General features: G+C 37.9%; 1 protein-coding gene across 7 annotated transcripts in view; it reads left to right on the top strand.

Moving 5' to 3' along the window:
* Window positions 1-17,507, top strand: part of SDCCAG8 (SHH signaling and ciliogenesis regulator SDCCAG8) — a 114,347-nt gene that overhangs the window by 1,087 nt on the left and 95,753 nt on the right. For all 7 annotated transcript variants that reach the window (XM_054194065.1, XM_054194070.1, XM_054194063.1 and 4 more), the window contains exons 2-6: window positions 10,492-10,650; window positions 10,762-10,841; window positions 15,392-15,505; window positions 15,916-16,041; window positions 16,331-16,471. In XM_054194065.1, the coding sequence (XP_054050040.1) occupies window positions 10,492-10,650; window positions 10,762-10,841; window positions 15,392-15,505; window positions 15,916-16,041; window positions 16,331-16,471 (620 nt within the window). The remainder of the gene's footprint in view (window positions 1-10,491; window positions 10,651-10,761; window positions 10,842-15,391; window positions 15,506-15,915; window positions 16,042-16,330; window positions 16,472-17,507) is intronic.

Below are 17,507 nucleotides of genomic sequence, written 5' to 3'. Positions count from 1 at the left end.
AAAGTAAGCGTCCAAATTCTGAAGAAAGCCAGTAGATAATTTGTGGGTACGTCACCCCACTTGGTGCCAAAAATTGTGTTCCAGACGTGGTGCCTACCCATCGCGTGTTGTGATGCTATTGAATTAAATGTATAGTTGCAATATAGGAAGCGTCATTGCAAAAAGATAAAACAATGGAAATATTTTTAATAGCTACTTGATACTTGACTCTTAGCAAGTATTTTATATTCCCTTCTCAAAATAGCATCAGTTCTTTGCGCTGAGGATGGATTTTATTTGTTCCAGAAGATAGAACTTTGAAGAATCATCTCTATTTACTTCTGTAAATTAAGTGGGCATGTAGCTGCTGCTCGGCACTTACAGGTAGAACAGTTAAAGTGACAAATATCAGAGCATCTCTTGATATGCATAGAGTTCCTTTTGTGATATGTAAAAACAATGAATAAAAACCTATGAATTGCCACACATAAGACATGAGTTATCTTAGTACTGTGTCATGTCTCCTTTTTCTGGGGATGAATATGGAAAACCATGAGATAATTTTCCTGTACTGGATTTGGACTTTCATGGAGGCAAAGGGTTTCTGCTATGACTTTTATTGACAAAGGAGGAGTAATAAATTGGATTTTTAAAACTATAGTTGAACACATACGATTTTGCCGCTTTATAAATCTTCTAATGGCAGTGTGTTTCTGCTTCAAGATAGTATTGTCAGTCACAGAGGCATAGCTTCATTTAGAAAGGCCACACTTTAAGGGTTTTTGTTAATTTCTGCATAGGCATAAGTACAAGCTCAACCAATATGTCTGAAATTTGGTGTATTTCACAAGACGTTTATTTTTAGAGTGCTTGTGATTATCTTTTACCTAGAATACTTTTTCATGCTTGTTTGCTTGCTTTTTTGCAGATGTGGGAAGAGGCTACACTGTTACTCAAACATTTTATAAATCGATGGTCTCCTCCTGTGATAGCTCAGTGGTTGACCTGCCTTTTCATTTTAGGCAATGAAGGCCAGTGAATGCTGGCAGTATGGATTACTGGCAAGCCCAAAAGGTGGTATGCAGGCAGTGGAGAAGGCAGATGTCTTCTGTTCATCCTCATCTAAGGAGATGTGCAGATGTGTTGGTGCCTTTAAATATCTGAGTGTGCAGGTGGCATGCTCTGCTCAGCACCCATCCTGCTGGGGATACAGCCATCGTTGGATACAGTGGTTATGTTGAGCCACCTGGACTCCCTGCAGAATGCAACATTCTCAGCTTGCTTAGGGGGTAACAGCGGGTGAAGCCAAAAACCTTTGGTCTCCAAACCTACCATAATTTCAGGATGCTTAATACTTCTTGTGTGGGTGTAGTTTGGTAAGCTTGGTAAGGACTTTATAGTTCATTTCTTCAGACCAGGTTTTTCATGAAAGTATGCTTTTGTAGCATTTTGCAACAGAGCTCCAATCTTCCTGATTTTTGTTTTAGGCTCTTTGTGCATTTTAAATGTTTCAAAGGAATTTCTCTTTCAACTAGAAAACCTGTTGGAGTGATTGGGGACTGTCATATATGTTGATATCTTCATAGATGTGATAAGCTTTTAGGCTTTTGATATGTGTAGTTTTGAAGCATGCCTTTGTACCAAGTTACCTGGATGTTGTGAGTGACCTCTTTAATTCTCTTGTATCTTCAAAGAGCCTTTCTTAAAAATTTTGCATCTTGGGCTGTTTAACTGTTTATAAGACTAGTGTTAGAGCTCACTGTATGAAATTATTGGATGCATGTATTCTGTTCATACAACTTATATTCATTTTCTCTATTTCTGACTGGATCCCCTTACACTGGGTCCATTACTTTTTTAAAATAATTTAAAACCATGACATTCTGGTCACTGTTTCTCTTCTCCGTTCTGGAAAAAATGGACTTTTTCCATACAGTGCCAGGATAGGTTTTCTCCAAATTCAGCTCATTCTTGTCATCTGGATTCTGTAATTTCAGGTGGCATGCCTTGGGCATTATTTGATTGTTTTGAACTAGAACGTTCTTAACTGCCTGTAATGCTTGACGTTATCTGGACCTAGATAGGCTGATAGGTGGAACAGGTTACTGCCACCCATGCTGGAGATCAGAAGAATCATTTTACAGCCTTATTCAGTTTGATGAAAGGGTGTGTAGGTTCTCAAAGAGCAATCGATTACTGCAGTGCAGCTTCCTTTGTTGTAAAGGGAAATCCCTCAGAAGACTGGCACATGGGGAGCCCGGGTGTTCAGTAAACTGAGTCTAATGGCCAGAGGACAGAAAATCAGACCAGAAAACCTGACTAAGACAGAACTGGTCTTAGAGCCCAACAGAGAGGTTCTGATGAAATAACAAAGGTCCTGTAACAGGGCTTTTCCTGAATAGTGTAGACCTTGTATAACAAAAATCTTTAATGTTGTGTGTAATACGGAGTTACGAGGGTGGTATTTGTACAGTTGGGGTTATTTACTGTGTAAACTTTCCCACAATTGAAACCATTTCAAATGAACCTCAAAGTCTTTAGGAGATAATAAAAAAGTTATTCTCAAGGGAATAGAGGTATTTTGTAAAGGAGAGTAAGAGCTGTGCTATTGTATTCACGTTAATACTGAAAATTGGCAGGCGCAGTGTGAATGTCCAATGGGCCTTCTACTACACCAATGCCAAGAGCAGAGTGTAATGGCTTCCTGCTACTTTCCCCTTTTCTCCCAACAGCAGTAAGTATAGGGAGAAGACTGTTTAGAGCCCACTTCTTTGTTTCTAGCATTCACCTGGTTCCTTGGACAGAGAAGTGTTATCTTATTTTTTTTATGTTGATTTTTCTGCCTGTTTAGTAAACAGCACTGGGTCACTTTTGGGGAGGAGCAAAGGAGGGGGAGACCGTACTTTTTAGGCACAGTGCCTGATACAGGCATCTTGTAAATCTACCCTAAGAAAATGTGGAAATTGCATTCTGTATTCCACTGTGTTACCGAGTCAGTGTCCTGTGTAATTTCAGAGAATGAAGATGCAAGCTGTAAGAGGAACAGATAAAAATATAAGACTTCTACAAATGAAGTTTCATTCTGTGGCTGCTTTATGTGACTCCAAAAATAAAGTAGGAGAGATTCAAAGTCAAAGCCATCCTAGGAAAAATGAGTATGTGGCCCAGTTACCAGCTCTCCAAGTTAGCTGTGACACTGAAGCAGCTAAGAATTAAATTGTAAATGGTAACCTAGAATTGTAAATTTTTGGCTTAGGCTTTTTATTTTTATTTGGCAATTGTTTCTAAGTGTTCTGCTGAACAGAGCACATATCCTTTAGGTACTGGAAGGCTGCTGTAAGGTCTCCCTGGAGCCTTCTCTTCTCCAGGCTCAACAAACCCAACTCTCTCAGCCTGTCTTCATAGGAGCGGTGCTCCAGCCCTCTGATCATCTTTGTGGTCCTCCTCTGGACTTGCTCTAACAGGTCCATGTCCCCCTTATGTTGGGGGCCCCAGAACTGGATGCAGTACTCCAGGTGGGGTCTCACCAGAGTGGACTAGAGGGGGAGAATCACCTCCCTCGACCTGCTGGCCATGCGTCTTTTCAGGTAGCCCAGGATGTGGTTGGCTTTCTGGGTTGCAAGCCCGCATTGCTGGCTCATCTTGAGCTTCTCATCCACCAACACCTCCAAATCCTTCTCCTCAGGGCTACTTTCTATCTGTTCTCTGCCCAACTTGTATTTGTGCTTAGGACTTTTTGAGGCCTGGCTAATGAACAGCCTGGTATCAGTCATGGTTATTGTTGAATGTTTATATGTAAAATCCTATCAGCATAGGTAGTGATTGATAGCATACTTTCAGTCTCAAAGCTGCCATTTGGTATGTTAGTAGCATGGTAGCACAATTGTATTTGGCAACCAATAAAGAAGAATAGCTGCATATCGGAATGGTAAGTAAAGTAAATTCCAAGACTGCACAAACACAATAAAAAGTTACAAACAAATTCTCAGTTTCAGTATTTTTAAGCAATTATTTGGCTGAAACACTACTATTTTAGACTTCTAAGTGTCGATAGAAACAAAGTCAAAGTTGATATACTTTTGGACAGTAAAATTTTCTTTAAATAGGCATCATCTTTCTGTTTTCACTAACTGGTCCAGTTGTCTGTTTTGTTAGTTACTGTTTCACATAAATTCTATGGTGTTATTTTTTTTAAAGACCTAAAGAATCAGTGTAATTCCTTCTCTAACTTCCTAGGGCTGTTTTCTGATTGGGATCCATGGGATATCAGAGAGTGACCCGTTTGTTGAAATTATAGCCACCAGTAACTTCTAGTCATCTTCCTGTAAACATTATTAGAACCGGACCATTAGCTTTAGATGACAGACTTATGGCAACTTTTTCATGCAGTTGTAGTTTTTCTTCACTTTATGTTGCTTAACACTTCTACCAGCTGGAGTTATTTTCCATGTCTTTCAGGCAATTCTGTTGTTTTGGATGGTTGGTTCCTTTGCTAAGGTCTCCGTTAGCTCCCAGAGTATTTTCTATGGCATTTCTGAGTTCATGAATGAGGTAGCTTTGGTGCTTTCATTTAAAGGAGTGCTTTTTATAGACAGTCTTGGGCAGTGTCTGAAAAAACATCTTTTGTTTAGGCAATGCAAACGCGGTTCAATGCCTTCTCTGTTTTTTCTGTTTTCACTTCAGTGGCAAATTGTTCTCACAATGATATTTTTTTTCTCCCCCCTTTCTCTCCTCCCCAAGCTGATTACTTCTTAGGAAATACAGCTACCTCTTCTGTGTTGTATTTTACTTCAGTGCCCTGACTCTCACCCTTATCTTTTTTTTTCTTTTTTTGACAAGTTGAATGGATCTGTACTGTGTCTCCAACATAAAAAAAAAAAAAAAAAAATGTTGTTGTTCAGCAGTGGTACTGACATTCCTGCATAAAAAAAAATACAAAATTCTTCCAATTATATTTATACAAAAATACTTCGCTGTAAAAAGAATATCTATACTATATTTTCATAGTGTAATACTTAGATTTTGTAGTTCAGTGAGTATTCAAAATAACCAGAGAGATCAATGCATCCTTCAGGACAGAGAAGTATCTTTATTCAGTGTGTAGAATGTACGGCATGCATTTTTTTGAACATTAATGAATGTTTCAGTCAGGGCCCGATTGGTTTTGTGTAAAACATTATGCTTAACTGAACTTAATCTAGTCCACAGTTGCCGTCATGTTTAGATGAATTGAGGGGTAGGAATATCTTTGTACCTAGAACACTATAGTCTTGATCCCAGGTTAGGATCACTGGTTGCTGCTGTCTCTGAAATAATAAGCAGTAATGTATTTCTTTCTAATAGGTGTTTGGTCAGCTATGACATTCATAGAATCATAGAATCCTAGGGTTGGAAGGGACCTCTGGAGATCATCTAGTCCAACCCCCCTGCCAGAGCAGGGTCACCTAGAGCAGGTTGCACAGGAACGCATCCAGGTGGGTTTTGAATGTCTCCAGAGATGGAGACTCCACCACCTCTCTGGGCAGCCTGTTCCAGTGCTCTGCCACCCTCAAAGGAAAGAAGTTCCTCCTCATGTTTAGGTGGAACTTCCTATGCTCAAGTTTGTGCCCATTACCTCTTGTCCTGTCCCCAGGTACCACTGAAAAGAGCCTGGCCCCATCCTCCTGACATCTACCCTTTAAGTATTTATAAGTGTTGATAAGGTCCGCCCTCAGTCTTCTCTTCTCCAGACTGAAGAAACCCAAATCCCTCAGTCTTTCTTCATAAGAGAGGTGCTCCAGTCCCCTAATCATCTTGGTAGCTCTCTGCTGCACCCTCTCCAGCAGTTCCCTGTCCTTGAACCGGGGAGCCCAGAACCGGACACAGTACTCCAGGTGCGGCCTCACCAAGGCAGAGTAGAGGGGGAGGATGACCTCCCTCAACCTGCTGGCCACACTCTTCTTGATGCACCCCAGGATGCCATTGGCCTTTTCGGCCACAAGGGCACATTGCTGGCTCATGGTCATCCTGTTGTCCACCAGGACTCCCAGGTCTCTTTCAGCTGAGCTGCTCTCCAGCAGGCCAGCCCCCAACCTGTACTGGTGCATGGGGTTATTCCTCCCCAGGTGCAGCACCCTACACTTGCCCTTGTTGAATTTCATAAGGTTCCTCTTTGCCCAACTGTCTAGCCTGTCCAGGTCTCTCTGTATGGCAGCACAGCCTTCCAGTGTGTCAGCCACCCCCCCAGCTTTGTGTCATCGGCAAACTTGCTGAGGGTGCACTCTATCCCCTCATCCAGGTCATTGATGAATATATTGAAGAGGACTGGACCCAGTACTGACCCTGGGGAACACCACTTGTCACTGACCTCCAACTAGACTCTGTGCCTCTAATCACAACCCTCTGAGCTCTGTCTTTCAACCAGTTTTCTATCCACCTTACTGTCCATTCATCAAGCTCGCTCTTCGTAAGCTTCCCTATGAGGATGCTGTGGGAGACCGTGTCGAACACCTTGCTTAAGTCAAGGTAGACCACATCTACCGCCCTCCCCATTGCTGAGGCCTTAGGTTATTCCTGTCCCTTGTGGCAAGTACTGCCTGTGATTTATACGTTATAGTTGACAACTTGACAGAACTTGACAGCGGTTTTGTGGAGCAGTTGCTTCTTTTTTTTTTTTTTTTTTTGACGTATTGGGTTTGATCCATCAGGTTTTGTTGCTAGCCCGCCATTTTTCATAATCATCTCAGATCCTTTAAACACTGAAAACCAAAGAGCTATATAGTAAATAAAATTTATTTTTTGAAGTTTCAATCCAGATAAGTCCATTTTCATTTATATCCTCAGTTGTTCCTACAGGAAACATTAATGAAGTTTATCATACAATGGAAATACATGTTCAGATTTTATTGAATTTTGATGTGCAAATCACAGTACTGCATGCGAGCAGTTTTCTGCAGTATGTTTTTACTGAGGCCCTGTTTCTATAAAATGTACTATTGCAGGAATAGCCTAACTGAAAAAGTTGGGTTGAGTGTGTGAGTCTTAAACATTAATGCCTTCTAAATTCATTACAAAATAATCATGTTGTCTTTAAGCACAGGTTCTTTGGTGTCCAGTAGTTTGCAACACAGAGGTTCTTTCTACTTATTTTATATTTTAAAAGAATATTTTTACGTTGGCAGAAACAACAAATGTGTACCTTCCCACTTGGCAATGCATCTTCTTTTATCCTAATGCCCGAAATTATGTCCCTTATTTAGGAAAAAAATGTTATAATGTACTTATTCACTTTTAATGTCCAGTTCAACTCTTACTGAAGTAAATGTTAGCTCTTCGGTGCCTATTGAATGTAAAGACAGAACATCGGAAGCTCCTAACTCCCAGGTTCCCACTTGTGAATGCTTTGCTTGTGGCAGGAACTTTTGTAATTTGGAAATCAGCAAGCTTTTCAGAAACTGTGGCAGATGTGTGGTGAAGCTTTAAAAGATGTGGTGACGTGATTCCAGAATCAGGAAAGTGTAGGCAAGAAAAGTAGACATTGGTGTGCCATTGATAATGATTTCAGTGTGTTACGCTACTACTGCCCGCTATGTTCATGGAAGAGGACATAGCATAAGATCTATGTTATCTTCAAGGATAAAGTAGTAGCTTGGAGTTTAGAAGCCATAATATTACAGAGAGAGAAAAGTTCTGGGAAAAACTGTATATGAGCCTGTTTGGTTTTGCTTTGTTTTGTTGTTCTTCGCTGGCTATAGAGACAAATATTGAGACTCTAGGGTTCTTTGACAGTGAGTGGGGAAATGAAGCAATTTTATTGCTATCAGAGGACACATCACATAATACCTTAACTGACATTGAACTCTTCTTGGCAATAAGTAGTTGCAGCATAGTTTGCTAAATATTTAAGCCATTGCATCAGTGACATACTTCTACCATTTCTCAATTAACTCTCCCACCCTCATAACATCCTGGAACACTCAAGAATGGATGAATAACTTAAATAGAATCACAGAATATCTCGAGTTGGAATGGACCCATAAGGATCACTGAGTCCAACTCCCTGCTCCTTGCAGGACAGCCTAAAACTAAATCATATGACTAAGAGCATCATCCAGATGCTTCTTGATCTCTGAGAGGCTTGGTGCCGTGACCACTTCCCCGGGGAGCCTCTTTCAGTGACTGACCACCCCAAGTATGTGAATAGATAAATATTTGACCTAAACTCCTCTTTGACTCATTGCCTTCTGAAATGTGTTTGAATTTATTATAATAAATTATGACTATTTAGAATGCATGTTTAATATTTTATTTTATGTTAACTTGGTTAAAGGATGGAGTAGCCAAAAATCAAAAGAGGTGATGCTAGTCATGACTGGGATTAAAGAATGGACGCTGAGAGATGATTCGTATGTCAGAAGTGTCTCAGGTTTTTATTAAAAACTAGAATCGCTAAAAAGTGAGTGATGTCTGGCATGCTGGACTGACAACCATGTTCTTAAATGTGATGTTTGGGGGGAGGGTATTTGTATTTCATAAGCTATTGGTAAGTTACAACCAAGCAGACAAAAAGACTGAAAAGGACTGTGAAAACCATTACAGTGGGGGGGAAAAGTCAATTTTCCAACTTCAATCAGGATGAGCTGAACTTGAAAAAGACAGATATAGTGAAGGCAGAAATACGTATCTAGCTTTTGTTCTCTGACTTGAACTGCTATTCACTTTTTGACTTGGAAGAAAGGAGCTATTAACATTTGTAACCAACAGCGTATATTATACTCTGAGGCATGTCTTCTGAATTGTACCTAGCAAATGCTTAACTCTGGATGTTTTTGAATTTTTGTTAAGCTTTTTTTGCCTATGAGAAAATACTTTTGGTTAGCTATTTACATGTCATATGAATTTACATCTCACAGACGCATAAGAATAAAGCAAGAACATATATGCTGGAAAGCTTGCCATTTTTCTAGTTGTAGCAGTTGCTCCAATAAAAGATGTTACCTTATAAGCCTTGTCTTGCAAGAGTGAAATTCCTGTTCTGTGGGCATCTATACCTAAGTGTTTTATATGCTGTAGTCCTAGGGGAGAATAACTCCCTGAAGAATTCAGGGCTAAATGAAGAAAACAGCCATGATTTTATGTTTCTGAAAGTGAAGTAAGGTTTTGAGAGCTTGGGGGGTTTGGTTTTGGTTTGTTGTTTTGTTTTAATTATTAATAACTTAACTATTCATGAAGCCTCTCTGACTCAGGGTAGTTTTGCCTGGTAGTTACAAATGACAGTGGCATTACTTTGGAGAAAAATGGAAGAAACATGTCATCGTATATTCCTGATAAAGTGGCTGTGAGTTGTGATGGAGGACTGTCTCACTGAACATGTATGCTCTGTGACTGATGTATGGGTTATTTTGTCAGTTCACTTGATATTATAGTCAAACCTAGAGATCCTGCTTTGCTGAGCATTGCATAAAGCCATACTACTTAAGTTATTGCTCTGTCTTTTCTTGTTAGTATATATGCTGCTTAAAGGGAAGATAAACTAAATACTCGATCTCCATTTGTACACAGGCAGCTGAAAGAAAGACATAATATGAATTGCCTGAGGTCCTACAGTATGAACCAGAAGTATCATTATTTAAAACCAAGCCCATATTTTCCGATTCCCAACCCAATCATCATCTCTTAGCTACAAATCTCTCAAGTTTCTTTTCTGGCATATTGGAAATATTCAGCTGTATTGGAGTGATATGGCATATGGTTAGAAAGCTTTTGATTTTTGTGAAGTCATATGAATGAAATAAATAATAATTAAAAAAAAATAATATAAGAAAAAGAGAAAAGAGCATTACTGTATCACCTCACAGTAATTTGGTTGGTTATTGAAGGAGGTTTTTTGGTTTTGTTTTTTTCCAGAATGATGAGTGTTATTATTTATTTTTCGAACTTGTTCAGGGATTATCGATCTTTATTCAATCACTGGTTTATGTTGAGTCAATTTGCTGAGTTTTTATTTAATTTACTCAGATATTTTTCAGTTGTTCTAGATGTTGCTTTGTCATGTGCGGTGTCATCATTAGAATTCAAAAAAGCTGTTCCTGGTGCCGAGTCTTGCGCATTGTATGAAATATAGCATGAGCTTTAGGTTCATTGAAAAGTATCAAAGCTGCATATGCTAGGAAGTATTTCAGGGTCAAGTACATGATTAGTTGTTGAAACTTTGTCTCTGCTGGGGATTTCTAATAGTAGCTACTTGTGTTCCTGCAGAGTCCTAATTTATTGAAAGACTAGGATGGTATTTATAGCTTCTTTGAAAATGTAGTAAATATTTTTTCTGCAAATTCTGACATACAGTACTTGTTTTAACTGTTTGCATTAGGTAATTGCCACTGGAGTGGCTGAGTTTAGATCAAGTAGTCAAGCTAGACAGATGCCGAATGCTTTTAGTTCTCCCATTTTTTTTGCAAATTAAATTACCAGTCAGTAAATACTTTCTTTTATGTTATTTATTGTGGCTAATAATGTGGGTTTTTTTTTTTTCAGAACGTGCTAGTGAAAGCATCCATCAACTGAAATATGCCTTAGAGGAAAGACAGCTTGCAGAGGATGAGGGTGAAGCTAGATTTGACCAGTGCTTCGTGGACAGGGGCAATGATGGCAGCAGGAATGCAGCCTGGCAGGAACTGCGGCACAGTCACGCAGGTAAAATTACTCTTGAAAGCAAATAGTTTAAAAATTGTTAGAAATTGTACTAATTTCAATTAAAAACAACTAAATCTTTTTTGTTATAATGTTTTTTTTATCTCTTCCTAGTTAATCAACTTAAAATTTTGTTGCAACATCAAGAAGGAATGGAAAGTGAAGTCACTCCATCAAGGAAGATGTCATTCTGCGTATGTTTCGTCTTGTTTCTTTTATGTTGTTTGAGTGAAGGGCATGCATGATGAGATCAATTTTCTAGTGTCCAGGAAGAAAAAGAAGCGCTAAATCACTTTTGTATTCTGAAATATAGGAGATTCTTGAAGCTATGGCCAGAACTTGGTATGTTTATGACTGTAGAGGAAGAGAAAGAAATCGCTAATACAAGATTTAGACTTTTCTCCTCTTTTGTTGACCATGCAGTGTGGGTCACAGTCCAGCAAAACTTCATCCTTTTTGTTTTGGAAACAGTTGGGATAGACTACACGGAGAAATTTCTGTAAAAGGAACTTCTGTTTTCCTTTGACTGTACTTTAAGGATTTTCAAAGACCTCCTTCTGCTGTAACTATGCTTTTTCTTTGGAGGATTAGAGATGTTCATGTAACACCAGGTTTTGTAGCTCTCTGCCAAATGCAGTGATCTCTGTCAAAGTTAGTTTGCCCCCTTAAATGGGCTTCTCAGATTTAGCCTTCTTGCAGCAGAATGTGCACCAAAGTACATGCAACAGAGTTGAATTACTAGTATCTAGCAGTTGCTCTGTATCCCTATAGGGAAATAATTCAAAGGCATTGTTCCTGTTTTGTATTTTGATGGCCTCCACTGACATCTTTGGTTTGTACTAAGCAAGACAAGTAGCTCTTTGCTGTCAAAGTTGAGGTAGCAGCAGAACAATCTAAAGCCTGTATTCCTGCTGTGTTGCTTTGAGCCTGTCTAATGAGCCTAGCTCTACTGTTCTGACATTGAGAAATTTTATTTAAAGTTCAACTTTTCTGAATGTTCTAAAATCCACAAGTTTAGTCTGGTTATCCTGCCAGGTGCTTTTGCCTCATAACAGTGCAGGGTAGAATTAGTGTTTTGTAGCTCAAGGAAACGATGTATCAATGATTCATCTTGACATGACACAAATCACTATCAATTTGTATTTAGCCTTTGGATGCGAGGGAAAGCATCTTTTAATCCATCTTTATCAAAGCTCTCTACTTACATTAGGAAATTATAAATAGTGGGAAAACTCAGGAAACGGGATACTTATTTCTAAGAAACATGTGATAGCACTTTCAGGGAGTGGATTAAAGGATGGGGGAGTAAACAGAGAAAAGATGGGAATTTAGTGTATTCATAGGGCATTGTCCTATTTCTTGCTCTTGAAGCTTCCAATGAGAGAGATTCTGTGAAATGATTGCCTTTTTCTCCTTTTCAACTGTCCTCCATCTGTTTTCTAAAGAGGGTGTGAAAGTATTCTGAAGACAGACCAATTGTAAAGCTCAAAAAACATGGAAGTACAAAAGTGCACACACACCAAAAAAAACCAAACCCTTATAAAATACGAGCTTGTCTGATGGTTTGCTGGACACTGCAGAAGTGTTTCTTGTATAAGAAGAATCATATTCTTCAGAGGTCAAGGAAAACAAACTTAAGTTATGAGTAACCTTAACCTTTTGCTTTGAATTATGCTGAAATACCTGATGACTACTGAATGGTAGATGACTGCATGTGCCTATAGCTAATATAATATTTCACAGAAAGTATACTGTTTAGTAAACTTTACAACATAATATTGTCTTAACAAAATTTCCTTCTCTTGCCCGTTGATAAAAGTTGCAGTAGATATCAAATGAGTACGTCTTTGATTACACCCAGGTGGTTGGGCAGAGATTTTCCCTTTGCTCTGTACTTCATCACCTGAGGTCAAGGCCCAGCAAGATTGCTTCATCCAGCTGCATTTCTACAAGCTGAGTCTTGGCTAACCTAACTGTACCCAGCCTGGGTTCCTGACACTGTTGTTGTACCTGGAGTTCCTATGATTGATTCCCATTGTTTCTTGCCAGTTTGCAGGGCAGCAGAAATAAGACTGCCAGCAGGAGAGTGTCTAATTCCGGGGTTTAGAGGTTTGAAATTTGAGGCATTCTGGAAAAGTACAAGGTGGGCCAAATTATTTAGGATGTTGGCAAAACTATTTGTCACAGTGGAGATTGCTGGCCCCTAAAACTTCCAAGCATTTGTATTTTATAAACCCTTGTGCTTATATGGTAAACTTTTCAATATTAAGAATGCAAATGTGAACAGCATTTCTGAGACTCAGGCATAAATGTTTGGTAATTCATACTGATCAGATGTGTCTTTCAGTTCTGATTTTAATATTTGGCCTACTTAAAATATATTCCTCCCCTGACCTCTGTTCTTTCATCTTAGAGCACGTTACCTCATCAGAATATTAATGAAAAATTCCCAAATTAATTTATAATTAATTGATAATAATTGTGTACTAAAAAAGGTAAAAAGAAATAAGTCACAAATGATCTACCAGGCATTTGCCACATGAAAGGGCAGGTAGAGTCTTCTAAATGAAATATCCTAGTGACAGTGCTGTGAGTTAATAAGTTGTGCTAAGAAGTCTTCCGTTCTTTTTCTGTTGGGAAAATATACTACGTGTTATTTTCCTTTTAGTGAAACTATTCTTTATCACTCTTGTATGCATTACACTGATGTTTCTCAGGTTAAACATTACCACTGCTTTTCAGTGAAAAATAACCTGAATAGAAATGGAGTTTTTCACATTTTTGAACACTGCTGTAGTGTAATCTTTTCAGGGAGGCAGCTGGAGGTCTCAGCTGCAAGGTGTCTGTTGCACTTTCAGAAAAGAGGGAGGGATGAATGGGAGCCAGAGGAACAGAATGATGAGTTACAAATATTATCGGTGCTATATTACATATACTTTAACAAGTGTGATTCATTTTTTAAAACTTTATAAAGCATTTGAGGTTAGCAGTTTTAACAGACTTAAAAGCAAGGTGAATTGTGAGTCAACAGAGCATGGAACTTACGTGCAGTGAGCCAGGTGGAGTACACTGCAAATTCAGAGTCCTGTCTCTAAATGTTTTTCTAGATGGTTCCAGAAAACCCTCCGTTTGTCTCCGCAATCATAGTTCCAGATTTCTCAAGAATCCCCTGTTTAACATGGCCAATACTTACATTGTGTATAATTTGACAGGAAGGCTTTTGTTGTTAGAAACCTTCCCTTCAAATCCCCTGATTAGTGGATTTTATCTTTAAAGGTTGGGCAGGGAATCTTAATGCTTTGTTGAGGAAAAAAGCCGTCCATTTTTGGCAGAACCTGTACATAAGATAACTAGTACATGTAATAGCTAGCCGTTAGTAGCTTGGTTTGGATTTGGGGGTTTTTGGAGTGGTGAATGTTTCAAAAATAATATTTAAAAACAAAGATATAGGTGTCTGGATCTTTTCGGAGATTCAGGAGTCCAACTGTTCAGTTAGTTCCTGAAAATGAGTTCTATGATCTTTAAGACCTTAAGTATATTTGAGAGTCATGGAATATTTTTGCACAAAAAGGTGCGTATCTGACCTGAGCTCACAGAGGTTAGAACTGTATCAATTTCAGAACTAGCTAGGGCTTGCATTGATACGCTTTCTTTTAGCTTCAGGAATTAAAATAGTTCATATGTGTCAACTAGCATTAGTTATTTCAGTGGATGAAATCTACAATAGTAGAATATCAAACTAAGGTGGTAAAACAATATTGAAATACATAAAGAAGATGAGTGAGGATCTGATAGTAGCTGATTTATTTAAATATTTAAATATTTTTGTGATTATTCAAAGGCAGTTTCATTGAAGAATTTTATTAGGCATATTTATGCTTAATACTGTTAGTCCATTAAATTTATTTTAAAGTATGTTATACTTCATTAGAACTAAATAAATTTTTAAACTATAAAAAATATTTGAATAAGTTCTTTTTATTAGACTGACGAGGACTGTTTGTTGCTAATAGATCAAAGAGAGGCTGTAGTTTTCAGGAAACTATTTTATTTATGATTTTAAGGACATTTTAGTAATATTTACTTACAGTCTTTATCTGCACTGTATTCTTAGGAGTAAAAGCTGTAAAGTTATAGTCATTGTGTTTTTCACATTTTGTAAAAAATGTAATCCCTGTTTAAATCTTGCTGAGAAAGGCAGGGATGTAATTGTGTATCTTGAATGGGCAAGGATTCCCTTCGTTACCTTCTTTAATTAATTATTTGTGAGGCTGTCAAAAGTTTTACCTATTTATAGAGACTTCAGAAAGGTTTTTTAGAATTGTCTTAAAATACTAATAATTAAATTCTTTGATAAACACAGTATCCATTTCCTGTATTTCTATGGAGGTACTAAAATTGCAGACGTAGTTGTGTTTCTGTAGCAATCATTAATGAATATTTAGAGGAATTGCCTTTGATGCACATCCACAACTCATGAAAATTCAAGGGATTTTTATATTCATTTCACAGAGAAGAAAATACCCCCTTATGTTTGTCTAAAATGGATGATGCGCTTAAACAGCGGTATGAATTTCATTTCCAAATCGTTTTGTGGATACGATTGAATCCGACTTTATGGATATGCTTAATCAAGCAGCTGTACATTTTGACAGAAGTGACATATTTACCGTGTGCAAGCAATATCTTGTTGCAATAAATGGAAAACCAGAAAATAACACATGCTATTCTTTACTTCCTTCAGAAACCCCCAGAAGGTGCAACTGGAGACTTACCAGCCCTTTCTGATCTCGTTCCTATAATCAATGACCAGTCACAGTACATTAACCATTTAGAAGCAGAAGTGAAGTTTTGCAAGGTATTATACAACATATTTCACGTACTACAACCCTGGTTATCTAAATATGAAGAATTGCTTTAAAAATAGCTTACACTTAGTCTTGAGACTTACTGTTGTAATGACCAAAACTGAGCCAAACGCAGTTCGGTAGATACTGAGCCTTACCATGTGTCTTGGTGCCTATGTAGTGTTTGAGGGTCTTCAAAGACTTTTTTACATCCTATCACAAATACAAATAAGCAATTTTTTTAAAGAAGGTATATGGAAATTCAAGTTACAAAAATACAAAGCCTGTCTTTTGAGTATTCTTACTCTAAGAGGGGTAAAATAATTGAGAAAGTTAATCTAGACATTTGGTCTCAAGATGTATTTAAATGTTGATAGCCATCTCAAGGGTTCTTTTACAATGGAGTTCCTGTATCCTCTAGGAGGAATTGTCTGGGATGAAAGATCGAGTACAAGTAGTTGTACTTGAAAATGAGGAGCTCCATCAGAAACTGAAATTCTTAACTGCAGAACGTATGATGAGAGAACAAACTCTTCTAGATGCCTCGGTAAGTTTTTGTTTTTCTGTTGTTGTTTTAATCACTGTTCAGGGACCTGATTCTTTTTAAGGAAGGCTATATACATGGTTATCCACAAATTGATTTTTAATGAGAGTTTGTAAACATGGATTTCTGTGGATAACATCATTATCATAGGTTGCCATCCTAATTAACTTGCTTATTGGTTCTTATATTCTACTGTAATAAAAATTATAAGATTCAATACTTATATAATTAACATTTGTTTAAAAAAACAGCCTGCGTAATTGTAACTGAAGCATTAATATTTTTATTTTAGGCAAATACACAGAGCTCCTGGCCTGTAGGTGGTAATGACTGTAGCGTACATCAGCCTGTCACCTCATCACCAGCACATAACAAAGATCAGGCTTTTGTTACAGCAGCGGTTGGAGAAATAGAAAAATGGCATGTAGAACTGGTTGGTATTAATTTTCTTTGCAGAGTCATACCTTTGCAGAAACCTTTCGGTGTTTTGTTGTTGCTGCAGTTCTGATGATTAATTTTGTAACAGACATACAGGAGGAGTTTTGGTTGACTGAACCTTAATCTAATTTTATTCTCTTAAATCTAATTTTATTCTTTTAAAACTCATCTTCTCGTTATACTCTAATTAATATTATTATCCAGTTAGACACAGATGACAGGTTGTATCTGAAGATGTGGACTTCCTAGAGATAAGTCTTATTTTAAGAATGGCCTGTCGGTGATGGCTCCACTGTACTTTGGAGATTCTTAGCAGTAAAACAATGCACAAGCAGGTGGCAAGTAGCTGCTATAATATAGGCAGCCCTCCAGGCAAGCTCTGAGTCTTTGTCCTCCTGGACTAGCACAGGGTCAGTAAGGTTCAAAAGTGTCTTTGTGCAGTCTGTTTTCCCTGACCTAAATTGCATATTTTGTGCTTTAGAGATACCCTAGTGCTTTAGAGAGCCCTAGTGATTCAGAGATGATGTTTACTCTATCCTGTATTTTTAGTTTGGGAAGATATTCTAATTTTTTTGCTCTGAATTAGTGGGGTAGCATTGCCATCTTTTGGGAAAAACATGGTTAACTGAAAGTTTTGATGTTTTCTATCCATGTGCATATGTGTGCTGTGGAATTTAAAGGGTACTTTAATTCTTCAAGATAATGATATGTATTTTTAAATTTTTCCCAGTAAAATATATTTTTTGTTGGTTTTGCGCCTCATCTAGAGCTGTAAACCTCTTCAGTGTTCCCTAATGCCTGCAGTTGTTTGAAAGCTACTTTTTACAGTAATTGCACTTCTTATCTGCCACATCTACAGCAAGAGAATCATACTGATTGTGACTTATTTCTAAGCGTCATAGTGAGTTAAATTTCTGGTGTTTATCTGGTTCATTATCACCATTGTATTTAACATTGCTGTGGTTGATTTATATATCTAGTTCTTTACCAGGTAATAAAAGTAACTCACTGTATTATAAATTAATAACCTA

This window comes from Rissa tridactyla, chromosome 3, assembly GCF_028500815.1.
Source record: "Rissa tridactyla isolate bRisTri1 chromosome 3, bRisTri1.patW.cur.20221130, whole genome shotgun sequence".
Taxonomy (NCBI): Eukaryota; Metazoa; Chordata; class Aves; order Charadriiformes; family Laridae; genus Rissa; species Rissa tridactyla.
This window is presented reverse-complemented; position numbering and strand designations above follow the sequence as displayed.